The 13,087-nt window shown below is 61.4% G+C and overlaps 1 protein-coding gene across 3 annotated transcripts; it reads left to right on the forward strand.

The window, feature by feature from the left end:
* Window positions 1-1,456: 1,456 nt before the first annotated feature.
* Window positions 1,457-12,168, forward strand: LOC149851917 (uncharacterized). Of its 3 annotated transcripts, XM_090030229.1 has the most exons (15): window positions 1,457-1,877; window positions 1,977-2,129; window positions 4,583-5,565; window positions 6,103-6,623; window positions 6,960-7,078; window positions 7,375-7,503; window positions 7,930-8,009; window positions 8,163-8,265; window positions 8,374-8,460; window positions 8,664-8,771; window positions 9,211-9,346; window positions 9,456-9,550; window positions 9,779-9,931; window positions 10,770-10,917; window positions 11,515-12,168. In XM_090030229.1, the coding sequence occupies exons 4-15, from the start codon at window positions 6,104-6,106 to the stop codon at window positions 11,571-11,573; spliced, it is 1,737 nt and encodes a 578-aa protein (XP_089886355.1). In that variant the 5' UTR covers window positions 1,457-1,877; window positions 1,977-2,129; window positions 4,583-5,565; window position 6,103; the 3' UTR covers window positions 11,574-12,168. The 3 variants fall into 3 exon arrangements, with proteins under 3 accessions (XP_089886355.1, XP_089886356.1, XP_089886357.1); XM_090030230.1 differs by lacking the exons at window positions 1,457-1,877; window positions 1,977-2,129; window positions 6,103-6,623 and having other exon boundaries at window positions 5,323-5,565; window positions 8,163-8,460; window positions 11,515-12,162; XM_090030231.1 differs by lacking the exons at window positions 1,457-1,877; window positions 1,977-2,129; window positions 4,583-5,565; window positions 6,103-6,623 and adding an exon at window positions 6,734-6,749 and having other exon boundaries at window positions 8,163-8,460; window positions 11,515-12,162.
* Window positions 12,169-13,087: the final 919 nt, after the last annotated feature.

A 13,087-nucleotide genomic window follows, 5' to 3' on the forward strand; every position in this document is an offset into this window, starting at 1 on the left:
AAAGACACAGCTGAAACAACCAAGGATGTAGTCCTCCTCCCTATTACTTAGGATTTCAAAACAAGCATGTAGCCAGAAACCAGTTTGAACTAATTAGGAGTTTTCTCACACTGACCTGATATCTTGTTTCCTTTCACAGTGGACAATTCCCACCTGCGCGCGTATCTTGTCATGCGCACTAGAAGTTTCTAACTAACCATGGAGGTTGAGTCAATTCGGTGTAAAATCTGTGACGCAAAACTGTCTATATAAACTTGCCTACTTGTTATCAAGGGGGACTGGTTCTTGGAGGAGACGGGCTACTCTTTGTTGTTGTGTGCAGGCTTCAATAAAGAGCTTGAGATAAGACCGTGCTGGTGTTGCCTGTCTCTTGGGGTCAGACAATGGACCTGGGAAGTTGGGGTTCGAGTCCCTGACACACCCATCCTGCTTCCAGATGAGTACCACCGGGCTGGCCCAGGGACTCACTGAAAGCCGGATTCACCCTAACCCTTTTATCTCTGTCATCTCTCACATTATTTCTTGCTTTAGCTTCTCGTTTACTGGGTACTCTGAAGTGTATAGGGAGATGGCTGCCCGTGTCTATAGACCACCTCCATCTGTGCCTTCTCGCACTGGACCTCCAGCTCCATCTTTTTCAACTCCAGGTCATACTTGCGCTTGCTCTCTCGCTCCCGCTCTTCAGCTTCTACCCGCATCTGATACCTGCAGCGTTCCCCCGTAGGGGGTGATCCCTTGGAGGGCTGCAGACTTGGCGTGCGGGGATGTGATTCTGGGGACGACTCAGGAGTTGGCACGTGTGAAGGTGGCTCTGTGGAGGAGTCATTGTCATACCAGAGTTTAATCAGCTCTTCCTTCTTTAGCCCTTTCTTCACATGAAGGCCTCTCTCTTTCACCAGTTCTTTTAGATCGGACACGGTCATTTGGATGTACTAGTCGGCCATCCTGCCTATCTACACTATCCAGTCGACCCGATGCCAAATTAGAAAATGTTTGCTCAAGGGATTTCAGTGACTGTATTACTCTTCCCAAATGATGCCTGTAAAACAGCAGGGCATTCGGATCGCACGGCTCCCATCACGTGTGGCGGGCCAGTAGGGGGCGCTCCTGCGTTGAGCCGCCCACCTCCCTGCGGGTCACTGCGGTCTGGCTGCTGGAGCACTTGATCTAGGATTATGTCGGGGTGGGCAATTATTTTGGGTGGAGGCTGTTTAACCAGTGCAGATGAGCTGAGCCCCGTCCCCTGCTCCCCATCCTGGGACCAGAAGCACTGACCCCTGACCTTTGCCACAAGAAGTCCCTTCTCTGGCCCCGCAAAGACTTCCCTTGGGAAGGGCTGTTGCCATTTTAGAAGGAGAAGAAAGCCAAATCATGGCCTGGAAGTCAAACACTGAGAACACGGTTCATTTTATTACAAAAAGCAGGCGTCATCTGTGTTTGTGTCTTGTATGTAGAAAGTCTCACTCACACCAAGGGAGGTGGCAGCTGGGCCTCGTGGTGGGGGTTGGGGCCTTCCAAGCCAGTTCCTGTGTCCAGGCTGCAAGGGGTCTCCTGCAGGAGTGGGCTGAGCGGTGGTTTTGCTCACCTGCCCCAGCCTCTGCAGCCCGTAAGAGCAAGAGCCATCCTCAGCCTCCTTCTCTTGGCCAAGGTGAAAGTGATTGCTCCATATTGCCCGTTCCCTTCCTTGCTGCTGGGCCTGGGCAGGAGCCGACGGAGGCGGCAGATCACAGCATGGATGCACAGACGGTTTGGCTTCTGCACCCCCGGGATGTTCTTGAGAGAAGAAGGATGGGTAGGAACAGACGGGATGCACCTGACGCAGAGAGGGAAGAGCATGCTGGCAGAGAAGCTGGCTAACCAGGAGGATGTCGTGGCGGGTGTGTGCGATAGGCCACCAGATCAAGAGCATGGGGTGGATGAGGCTTTCTTCAAACAGGTAGCGCGTGTGTCCCAATCACAGGTCCTGGCTCTCACAGGGACCTCAATCACCCTGACATCCTGGAAGGGCAACGCAGTCATGCACAGGCCAGCCAGGAAGATTTTGCAGAGTGCTGAGGACAACTTCCCGGTGCAAGTGCTGGAGCAGCCAACCTGGGACCGTGCTGCTCTGACCTGCTGCTCACACACAGGTAAGAACCGGTGGCGAAGGCAGGAGTGGATGTAGCAAGTTGGGTAGCGTTGAGCACGAGATGATGGAGCTGTGGATCCTGAGGACAGGGAGGGAGGAGAGCAGCAGAGCACAGACCTGGACTTGAGACAAGCAGACTTGGACTGGCCGAGAGAACGGGTGGGCAGGATCCCACGCGAGGGGAGAGGAGTCCAGGGCAGATGGTTGTATGTGAAAGAAACCCAACTGAGGGCGCAGGAAAGAACCATCCCGATGTGCAGAAAAACCTGCAAGTATGGGGGAGATCAGCTTGCTCGGGGCTGCTGCCTGAAGCTGCTGCAGCAGCCTGACCTGGGGCTGGGGCTGGGCCTGGGCTTCTGGGTAGTAACTGAGAGCAGGCAAGTGTGGAACTGCCTGCCTGCCTGCCTGGCAGGAGTCGGAGGCCCTATTAGCATTGTACGTCGGAGAGCAATGGGTCACCTTCTCCATGCTCCTACTCTGCTGGAGCGACCCTGAGGACCCCCCGCCAGCTGGATCCAGGAGGTGTTTTGCCAGCAAGGAAACTTGAAGCTGGGGCTGGCCGTGGGGTTTGGGGCCCTCCAAGCCAGTAGCCAGGCTGTGCGGGCTGTGCTGCTGGAGCAGGCTGAGCTGTGCTTAGGGTCAGGGTCAGGGTTTGCATAAGGGAACAGGAAAGGGCTCGAGGTGACTTCCTGCTTCGAGTTGGTTGGACTGCCAGAGATGTATTTTGGGGCTGGTGTGGGAGGGCAGTCCAGGCGCACAGGGAGCAACCCGGACCCCCAGGGTCCCCAGCTGCCCTTGGGCTAGGAGAGCTGCCAGCATTGGGGTGGCATTTGGTGGCAGGTGCCCTGTGCTCCAGTCTGTGGGGCTTGTTCATGCTCGGCTCCTCTGCTGACACAAGGGGCTGGCATGGGCTCAGAGGGTGGACGGTGAACACTCGAGGGCCTGGCTCAAGACTCACTGGGGCAAGAGATCGGGCTCTCACATACCAGGAGGCTTGCTCCGGTAGCCTTTCTCTGTGAGCCCAGCATGTCACTTAGGGGGTAGCTAACAGGCCCTGCTTCTCCAACAGTTTGCTGCCCATCTTCAGCTCCACGGTGCTGGCCCAGGATTGCTCCCCGTCCCCAGGCTAAAGCCGTTTTATTGTCTACGCAGTGGTAACACTTAGGACGTCAGCAGCCTGAGCTGGGCTACGGGTCGCAGGAGAGAAGAGGCAAGGACTAGAGCCGCCTGTGCCGTCGGGGTGGCAGGGCTGTCAGGGCGATGGTTCGGGCAGCCCACGTTCGTGGTGAGCGGGATGGCCCCGGGGACCACCCATCCAGGGCTGTGGGCGGGAGGACTCCCAGCGGCGGGGGCAGGCGTGAGGCTTTGACGCTTCCCCTGACTCCAGCACGGACTGAGGCAGCGAAGGATCTCCTGATTCAACTAAGGACGGTGGGTTTTTAGGCACTTCAAGGTAACGCCTGTGGTCAGGCTGCTCGTGGGCCCTTCCTGCGGTTTGGCTTTGGGCTGTTCCGGCTCCGTTTCGGGTTCGGATTCGGGTTAGGGAAGGGGCAGGGCTGGAGCTGCCTTTCTGATAGGAGCCTCAGCGCTATGTTTCGGGCAGAGGCGAGTCGGGCAGTCGGTGATACCAGTGAAAGCGATGGACCTTGGGGCCCCCCCGTGGCGGCTGGGGCAGGAGGGCTCTCAGCCATGGGGTCAGACATTGGGGGTGGAAGCGTTTCTCTTTCCCGTGGGGTTGGGGCAGCGCAGCTCTCCAGGCCGGACGCGGGGTGAGGTTTGGGGGGCTGCGGCGCTGGGTGCGGGGGGGTGGGGGGGGCGATGGAGCCAGTTGCCAGGCGTTGCCGTGGCAGCGTTCGCATCATCGCGGCGCCGCGGGATTCCAGGCAGTTGGCGGCGGAGGCCGGAGCGGTGCTGCCGGGCGCCCGGGTCTGCAGAGACGGGTACGCCTGGTGCAGAGAGCGCTGCCCCTCTTGTGCCCCTGCCCGAGGGCAACGCGGGTGTCGAGGCGAGGCTGCTTGCCCCCAGGGCTCTCAGATCCAGATGTGACAGAGTCGGGGGCCGGCGCCCTCCTGCCCCTGCACGAGGTGTCCCTGGGGGCCGCGGCCTGACGGGGCGAGAGGTGCACCAGCCCCACCGGCGATGGGACCGGGAAGGGCAGCGGTGCCCGATCCTGCAGGTGGTGACGAGCCAGGAGCCGGCACCTGGTCACTGCCTTTCTCTCGCGGGTGGTTTGTCCCTGTGGAAAGCCCGGAGCGAGGAAACGGAGCCATGCCCGGCGCAGCAGCTGCGCCGCAGGCCCCTAGATGTGGGGTCTCACCTCTTTTCAAGAAGCACAGCACTGAGGCACAAACCCGGATCACTTCCAAGGCCTGAGGATTCATTTTGTTCTTGAAATCACAGCCCAGGGGCACAAGTATTTCCTGCAATTTTACATTTCCATCTTCGTTCCTTCAGTGGTTGAGGCACGCCGTTTGAAGAGCGACGGGAGAACCAGGGTCGGGGAGGATTTCGCTCTTGATCTGCCACCCCCGAGTGAGCAGGTAAGGATGAGGTCCTTAGGCCATGCTGCCGGAGGCACCGGCACCGGGAGATGTGGGAGGGGAGCGAGGGGCTCTTCTGCTTCCAGGCTTGTGGCTGCGTTCGGAAAAAAGTCCAGAATGGAGACGGAGCCAACAAGCGCCTGCCTTTGGAGCCAGGGGCCGATGATGCTCCCTGCCAACCCTGTGTGTAGGAGGCAGGAGCTGGGCAGGCTCTGCAGGACACCCCCGGCCAAGGCCGTGATCAGAAATGTTTGCACTTTAACCTCGCGTGTCATTTATTGCCTCCTCAGACCATCTTTTCCTGCACGGGTGTCGCAGGGCCTCAAAACCAGTCCCGGGCCCGGGCTGCCGTCCGTGCCAGGATGGCGGGACTGCGGTGCACAGCCACTTTGGATTAAACCACTGGTTCCTCTTACATTATAGTGAGCGCCACGGTTTCTGTTGGTGCAGAGCAGGGCAGTCGGTCCCTCCTGGCTCATGAAAGACATGGAGACGAGGTCCAGGGAGAAGGCAATAGCAGTCCTGAGGTGGAAAAAATGTGCCGGAGGGCGGCCAGAGTTTCTTTAATGGCAGAGAAGGGCCTGAAAGGGAAGGTGTGGGGGGACAGGACTCCTGGAGTGCACAAGAAAATAGAGGGGAAAGGGAGGGCGGGAGGAGAGGCGCAGATGTGTTAGAGGGGAAGAGACTACACCAGAAGATAGCTTCAAAGAGGATGCTCTAGTCCCTTTCAGGGGTAGGCGTCATCGCCTCGTGAAGTCAGCGACCGCGGCCCCAGGCGGCGAGGGACGTTCCCCAGAGGCGAGGCAGGAGGCCCCAGCACCGGAGCGGAGGGAGGAGTGCGCGGCGTCCCGAGGGCCTTTCAGCACCCGCCCAGCAGCGCTCCAGCCCCCCGCGCAGGTGAGGGGCAGCAGTGCTGCGGGGGCCCCCAGGTCTGTGCAGGGCACTGCAGAAAGGGGAGGAAAATCCACCCCGCTCCAAGGTGGCCACTGCGGCCCTCATGCTCCTTCACACCGGCTCCACGGGGTTGGAAACATCCCCAGGTACACAAGCTCCCAGCCCTCCCACTTCAGCCAGTGCCGCCCAGCCGGAGTGGGCAGGGAGCCCAAAGCTGTGGCGCTGATGGGCATCACAGGTGCCAGAGAAGGGGCCCCTGCCCTCCTCAGCCTGGCACTCCCGGGGGCTTCAGCCCACAGCCAGTTGCATGGAGCCGGAAGTCAGGGGCGGGAGCTGTGTCCAAACCAGCTCCCTGCCGGTCATTCCCCCTGAGCCCAGGCCTTTTCCTGCCCAGGATCCCCAGTGAGAAGGATGCTGGCGGCATGGGGGAAATGCAGGGGACACCTGCCTGTCTGCTGCAGAGCAGGAGGGGCGGGGGGCAGACGGGGGTAGAGGGGGTGCCTTGAAGCCCAGCTGATGACTGCTGCTGCTCGGTGCCAGGATGGACAGGCTGAGGCGGGTGCTGAGGAGGAGGACCGCCAAGGTGGGCTTCGTGGCAGAAGATCAGAGCAGGGGGCCTGGGCAGGAACATCTGGGCCCGGCCAGCCATGAAGAGGAGGGGCCCATCCAGGCGAGGACGTGGCTGTGCCCCATATACTGGCGGAAAAAACCAGCACGTCCCGGCACCCAAGGAAAGCTTATGAAGCAGGCCACCACCTCGAGGTGCAAGTGGAGGTGGCCCTGGGTGCGCCTGTGCAGGCAGGAGCCCGGAGGAGTGGAGCCCCGGGCGGAAGAGCCGTGCAGCCTCCTGCGCAGTGCCTCGAGCAGCCTGGAGCCTGGCCCTGCAGCCCCCCACGCAGAGGCAGCCCCCTGCGGAGGCGCGGAGGAGGGCCCAGCCTCCCTGGGGCAGGAGCTGAGCCTGTCTTGCTTCAGCCCCAGCCTGAGCTGCAGCTCCTCCTCCGTGCACTCGCACGGCTCCCTGGGGTCCGCGAGCCCCCCGGCCTCCGGCGCCAGCCGCACCGGTGAGGAGATGCGCTGGGGCCACCAAGTCTCAGGGCCATTCGCCCCGGGGGCAAAGTCAGATCCCGCGCAGGGCTGGACAGGGGGATCCTGGCCAAGGCGAGGGAGCTGAGCTACACGACCTCCAGGTCCCCGTGCGCGGGGTGGCCATGGTGGGGGTGGGTGAAGGGGGAGGCAGAGTAACTTGTGGGGGGACAGCGACCTCCCAGGGCAGCAGGGACAGTCCGGTCTGCTCTTAGCTGGCGAAGGGAGCACGACCCCATCTCTGCCCCCCACACCTCACATTTCTTACCCTGAGGGACAAAGGACTCAACCTCCCACTTTCCTTCCCACTGCAGTGATTCCCCATATGGCCATGGAGGAGGTGCCGGATGAGGAACACCAGGAGCAGGAAGATCAGGGGACCCCGGAGGGAGCTGTGCTTAGTGTCACCCAGCACCTCCAGGACCGCGGGAAGGTAGGAAACCCTCCCAGTCCTCTGTTCCCTCCCTGGGGGAGCCCATCCCGCTGCCCCAGAGCTGACAAGCGGAGACGCTCACCCGCGGGCAGTGCTCGGGGTAGGTGCCTTTGTGAAGCCCCACCTGGGTCCCCTCCCGCACAGACACTGCCCTGCTCCTTGCGGCGCCTGCCCAGGAGGAAACTCATGTCAGCAGCGTGGGGGTCCCAAGAGGCCTGAGACCCACAGCGGGTTTGGGGAGGACAGGGAGGTCCCTGGCTCAGAGCCTCCCTTTACCCCAGTCCTGCTCCTGGCAGACGCAGCGCAGGACGCATGGGCAGCGCCTGCTGCAGGAGCTCCTCACCCTGCAGGCAGCCGTGCAGCAGAGGGGACACGAGGCTGTGGAGCTGCAGGGCTGGAAAGCGTCCATGCCCGAGAAGATCGTGGTGAGTAGGAGGTGGCACGGGACGTTGCGGGGAGAGGGGAAGAGAGGGGAAACAGGTTCTTGAGGCCAGGGGGGAGGGGAGAGATGGAGCTGGACCGGGGAGAGCAGGGCAGACGCGCCGGGCCCCGGGCGTTGGGCTGGGGCAGCAGAGACGGGAAACCCTGGGAGAGGCCGGGGGCAATCGTGCGTGTGGAGGGCAGATGAGGGCGTGATCAGGGAGCAAGGGGGTGGTTGGAGTGACATGTCTGAGTGGCCATGGGAGGGGGAGGACCAGCCCAGTGGGGTGGGTGGCAGGGGGACGTGTGAGGCACCCCAATGGGGTGGGCGGATCGTGGTGCCTGCGCCTGCAGCCCTGGGGGGTCTCCCGTGTGGGACGGGGCTGCGGCCTGTGGGGCCCCAACCTCACCCTTCCCTTTGGGTCTCGCAGGAGCTGATGGAAGATGTCTCCAGGGAGGGAGATGTAGCAGACGTCATCCCAGACATCATAGCTGCCATCTGGTGCCTCAGGTAGCAGGACCTCTGCCCGACTGGCCTAGCTGTGCCATGGGCCAGGGGGATCCCCGCTGCTCAGGCCCAGGTTCCCTGGCTCTTTCCTGCCAAGCCCAGTGCCAGCCCTGCCCCGCACAGCTCAGTGTCACACAGGCTGCTCTCTCCTGACAGCGACCTGCACGTGTGCCTGGACCCCTTCCTGCAGTCGCGCCTCCTGCGAGCTGCAGCCTCCATGACTTTCGGGGCCATAGAGCACGACGACATCAGCAACCTGGTCGGTCCCCCTGCCCCTGCCCTGTCCCACAAGCCAGCCCCTGGCAGGTGCGGGCACAAGCTGCCTGGCGCTGACCCTGGGCTCTGCCTCCCCTTCCTGGTCATGCAGAGGATGCACGTGGGCAACCTGGAGGGCCTGCTGTGGTGCCTACTGTCCAGCGCCCCCAGCCTGGACAGGCTGAATGTCCTGTGGGAGGTGAGCAGGATACAGAGGGGCTGGGCTCGGGGAGGGACGGCCTGCAGCCCCGTGACCTGCACGAGCCTCTCTCAATGCCTTTGGAGCTGTAAGGCAGAGGATGAAGGGCCAGCTCCAAGCCTCGGCCCCAAGGAGGCGGCAGGCACGGCTGGTCTGTACAGCAGGGGCGTGTGCCCACTGATCTTGAGGTCTTCCTCCCGCAGCAATTCACATTCGGGATGGAGGCGATGGATGCGCAGCACCGAGCCCTGCGCATGAGGGCAGGCACCACCCTCCTCTCCTTCGCTGCCCTCCTAATCCCACAGCTTGAGGTCAGTGACCCCGACCCCAGTGTCCTGCCCTCTGCCGTTGCCAGGACCCTCCTGGGAGAGAGGAGTCAGAGCTGGGAAGCGAGCTTCACTCCAGGGCTCTGCTCCTGTCTCATCGGTGCCCCCTGGCTCTCTTTTGGGGGTCTCTTTTCCATGGTCTGCCCCGGGTGCACTGCCCCTACCCCACCCCCCGCGGTCCAGGGGCCTTTGTGGCCCCAGAGCAGCAGGCATGGGGAATCATGCTGGGTGCTGACCCAGTGCCCGGGCTCCAGGTCCCTGTGGGGACAGAAGGATTTCATGCCCTGGTGCTATGATCTCTGGCCCCCTCCTGCTTTGTAATGCTGGGTGGGGGGAGATGGAAAGAGGGAGATGGCCTTGGGGAACCTGCAGATTTGGGAAGGTAGGACTGGCATGGACTGCCGCCTCCTCTGCCTCTGTTTAGGGCTCCCCTGATGTGCCGGAGGTGGGGGACATGGCAGCGCGCCTGGGTCTGTCCATCAGTGACCCAGAGGACACCATCGGCTGCGACGCCATGGAGAGTTTATACTGGCTCACTCGAATCCTCCTGCACCAGAGCGGTAAGGAGACCAGTCCAGAGCGCTGGACCATGATGCAAACGGTGACCCCCCAAACCCTGGTCCCAAGCTAGGACGGCAGCTCAGAGCCTCCTGTCTCCGCTTGTCACAGGCCAAGACACGCGAGGGGCAGAGGAGCTGTTCGGCGAGTGCCAGCTGGAGCCGAGCCAGGTCCAGTGCTACAGGGACCTGGCGAGAGTCGGAGAGGTGAGGATGCTGCGCCCAGTGCGTGCCAAGCTGCAGGGCTGCGGCTGTGTCTGCTTGCTCTGGCCGTGTGCTGGGCTCTGGAGAAAGGCCTGCTGCTTCTCTCCAGCTCGCAGGGATCTTCCTGCGGTGGGGTAGAGCCTTGCAAGCCGGCAGAGCGACATGGTCCCAGGCCCCAGAGATGGAGCCTGGCTCCGAGATGCACCAAGCCTTGCGTCCTCTCGCTTTCAGGTGCTGAGCAAGATCTTGTCCCGGGAACAAAAGAGATCGTTCCTGCAGCGGACCATTCTGGAAATTCATCATGGGCGGATGCACGTGAAAACAGCTGCGCTGGTCTTCCTCTATGCCATCCTGGGGGAGACCAGCCTCCTGATCGGGGACAAGGTTAGCAGCCGCCTCCATTGCAGGGGACTGGGAAAGGGCCCCTCGCCTCTGTGCCACGTCTTGTCGCTCTCGCCCATCGCAAGGAGCGGAGAGAGGTCATTAGCCACGGGAGTGTGAGCTCTAGCATAGGACGGGGTTGATTCGCACCATATACGTGAACTGAATCCGTGAGCTATGTATATAAAGCCCAAGATTCGGTGACCCCCAGGTCTTGCCAGCAGAGGCTGAAGCTTGCTCCTAGGCCCAGACGTGCCCATGGGCCTGCCCCTCCGCCTCCTCAGAGCCAGCCCAATCGCAGGCGGCAGGCTGAAGATGGATTCGGCTGCAGAGAGGAAAAGGCTGGGCGCTGGGATCACAGGCTGGGGGGCATTTTCCCTGCTGCCCCTGGGTCTGTGCTTGCCCTAGGGAGAGCACATTGTTCAGCCAGTCGGCCCTGGCCATCTGCCGTGTTACCCCCGGCTGCCACCCCCTGCCTCCCCCACGACTCTAGCACAAAAGTCCCTGCAGGAACCTGCCCCCATTTCAGTGGGCTGCTGCCACCTCCCTTTGGTTGTAGCCCAGTCCCTGCCCCGTGGGCTAAGCGCTGGCTGGGGCTGGGGGGAGGCTGGAGCGGGGTCTCGGCTTCCCCACGTGGGCGCATGGTGAGGCGGTGCCAGGGCGGTGTGTGGGGAGAGGGGCAGCAGCCCCGGCTGCCATGGGCTGGGAACCGGGCTGGCGTCTCTTGCGGGTGCGAGAAGAGTCTGTCGTGGAGGTTGGGTCCTGGGGCCATGGCCTGTGCCACCATCCCCGTCCTCCACGTGCGCAGCAGAGGCTCTGACTGGCTCTTGTGCCCCTGCAGGAGGAAGACGTCCCCGGCAGGATCGTGAGGAAGCTGGTCCTCATGAAGTGCTGCCATGAGCCGCCCAAGGAGCTGCAAGGACACAGCCTGCTGGCCTGCTCCTCCGGCCCCCTCTCCTCTCTCCAGCAGCCCCCAGCTCCTCCTGCAGGTACTCTGCTGTGCGCTGGGCCTCTGGGGAGCCGGGGCTTGTGGGGAGACGGGGGAGGCTCGCAGCACCAACCCAACCCTGCTCCCTGCCGTGTGGTGAATTGTCCGCTCTGCCCCGGCGAGTCCTGTCCCAGTGTCCATCCTCTGCGGGCCGTCCCCTTCCCTCCCGCACTGCCAGGATCCTTTGCCTCGTGCCCTGCTGCCCCTGCACAACTCTCCTGCCTCCCCGGGGCTGTGCATGGACCTGCATGGTGCAGGTGTCGCCCTCTCTCTCAAAGGAGCTCCCCCAAGTCACTAAACAAGCCCAGGACAGGCTGGACCCTGTTTCCCCGCGCCTCCACCTGTCGACCTTTCCACGGCTGTGGTTTTCCATGCCGCGCTTCTAGCTCAGCTCCAGTCCAGTTGGGCTGTGATGCCTCAAGGTGTTCAGCTGCATCCATGCCGAGAGCTAAGGGCAGACTATTTTGTTGTCCTTCGTTGAAATAGTCTTGTCTCCGTGTCCTGGGCAAGCTTTCAGTCCCCATTTCCTTGGAGCAGGGCCTTGTGTCAGTGCAGCCCGGCCCCTATTTAACATTTGCTGCCTTTTCTCCCTGCGCAGAGAGCGCTCCTAACCATCGGGAGCACGACAGCCCCTCCATGAGCGATGAGGACATCTAGCCCCTCACCGGGAGCCTGGCAGCTGTGGAGACATCCTGCAACAGTGCCGAAGCCACCGCACAAGTCACCGACCGAGCAGAGCCGCCCGCTGGCGGCTGTCCTCCCCAGAGACTTCAGCTTGTCCCCAAGGACGCAGCCTGAGAAGCCCCTCGTGGGTGAAGGGTTCGACAACTTCAGCCGTCAGCCCTGCCACGCCAAGGCTCACAAAACAACAGACACCGTGCCTTTGTGGTCCCCAGGTTGCCTAACGGAGGACACTCGTGTCATGCGGGTGGCATTTTGTGACCCCTGCCTCAGGGCTTTTGCCGGTCGCCATTTGGGGCCAGGAAGGAATTTTCCCCCCCCTCCTCCATGGGAGTATCATCTGGGGGGTTTTCGCCTTCCTCTGAGGTGCTGGGGCAAAGTCAGACCATCGCGGCATCTGTTGTATTAGCAGCTGCCTGAGCGCTCCCCCCGAAGGGACAATCCTTCGAAGGCCGTGCCGGGAGAGGCAATGGACCCAAGGCACCAAGAAGAATCAGGGTCCAGGAGTTAAGTGCAGCTTAAAATAATAAATTTAATATCACATTTTATTTTCTAATAAGTGTTGTTGTTGATTTCCTCTTCATGCTTCAAATACAAACTCCTGACCTGCAAAGAAAGAAAGATGCAAACATCATCTACCTTTGTGGAAAACATGGCTGCGGCAGCCATCAGGAGAAATCTGGTGTTTTTAGCTCAGGATTTCAAGGTCCAGCTGTGTACAAATGATCTATGACTGTTTTATTGCCATTGTGGTCAGGTACATAGTTCAAGAAACTCCCAAAGGAAAACTCTTTCTCCACTTGGAGTTGGGGTTCATGCCAAGGCCCCAGGAAAGACGACAAAGAGCAGGGCCAGCATGTCAGCAGAAAGACGGCTTTGGTGCTCAGGGCTCCCAGCTCTGATGTGAAAGACCCAGAAATATGTCCCTGCTGGGATGTATGTGTCTCCTGTTTCGCTTCTCTCCATCTAGAGCTGGGGTGGGCAAATTGGTGGATCTGGCCAGTGGCCGGACTCCATTTCCCAGCAGTTCCTGCCCGCATCATTGCATCCGGTTTCCCTGAAGCAGCGCTGAGGCCGTGACAGCATGGGGCCAGGGTTTCCGTAGGGACCAGCCCCAGCAATGCTGGCAGGGCACGCACCTGGGTGGGAACTGCTTCAGGGCCAGGGTTGGGATCTTGCAGTGATGACAGCATGGTTCAGAGCTAGGGCAGAGCCAGTCTGTTGCCTGCACACCCCTGCCTGGGGCATGCCAGCAGTGTATTACAGCTGTGCCCTGACACCGTGCTTTCACTCCTGCAAGATCCCAGCCCCAGACCAGCTCTCTGCCCTGCTACACACCTTGCCAGTGCTGTAGGGGATGGTCTCCATGCAAATTCTGGCCCTATACTAGCATGGTCCCGGTGCTGCTGGGGTCTCCATGAAAACTTTTGAAACTGTCTCCCATGACATTCTCATGAGGAAGCTAAGGTAATACTGTCTCGATGGTAATA

This window comes from Crocodylus siamensis, unplaced genomic scaffold (genome assembly GCF_052110815.1).
Source record: "Crocodylus siamensis isolate JL-2025a unplaced genomic scaffold, ASM5211081v1 HiC_scaffold_34, whole genome shotgun sequence".
Taxonomy (NCBI): Eukaryota; Metazoa; Chordata; order Crocodylia; family Crocodylidae; genus Crocodylus; species Crocodylus siamensis.

Coding starts and splice junctions, on each gene's coding strand:
- LOC149851917 (XM_090030229.1), top strand. CDS start 6,104: ATGGACAGGCTGAGGCGGGTGCTGAGGAGGAGGACCGCCAAGGTGGGC. Junction 7,504..7,929: donor CCATGCCCGAGAAGATCGTG/GTGAGTAGGAGG, acceptor TGGGTCTCGCAG/GAGCTGATGGAAGATGTCTC. Junction 9,932..10,769: donor GCCTCCTGATCGGGGACAAG/GTTAGCAGCCGC, acceptor GTGCCCCTGCAG/GAGGAAGACGTCCCCGGCAG.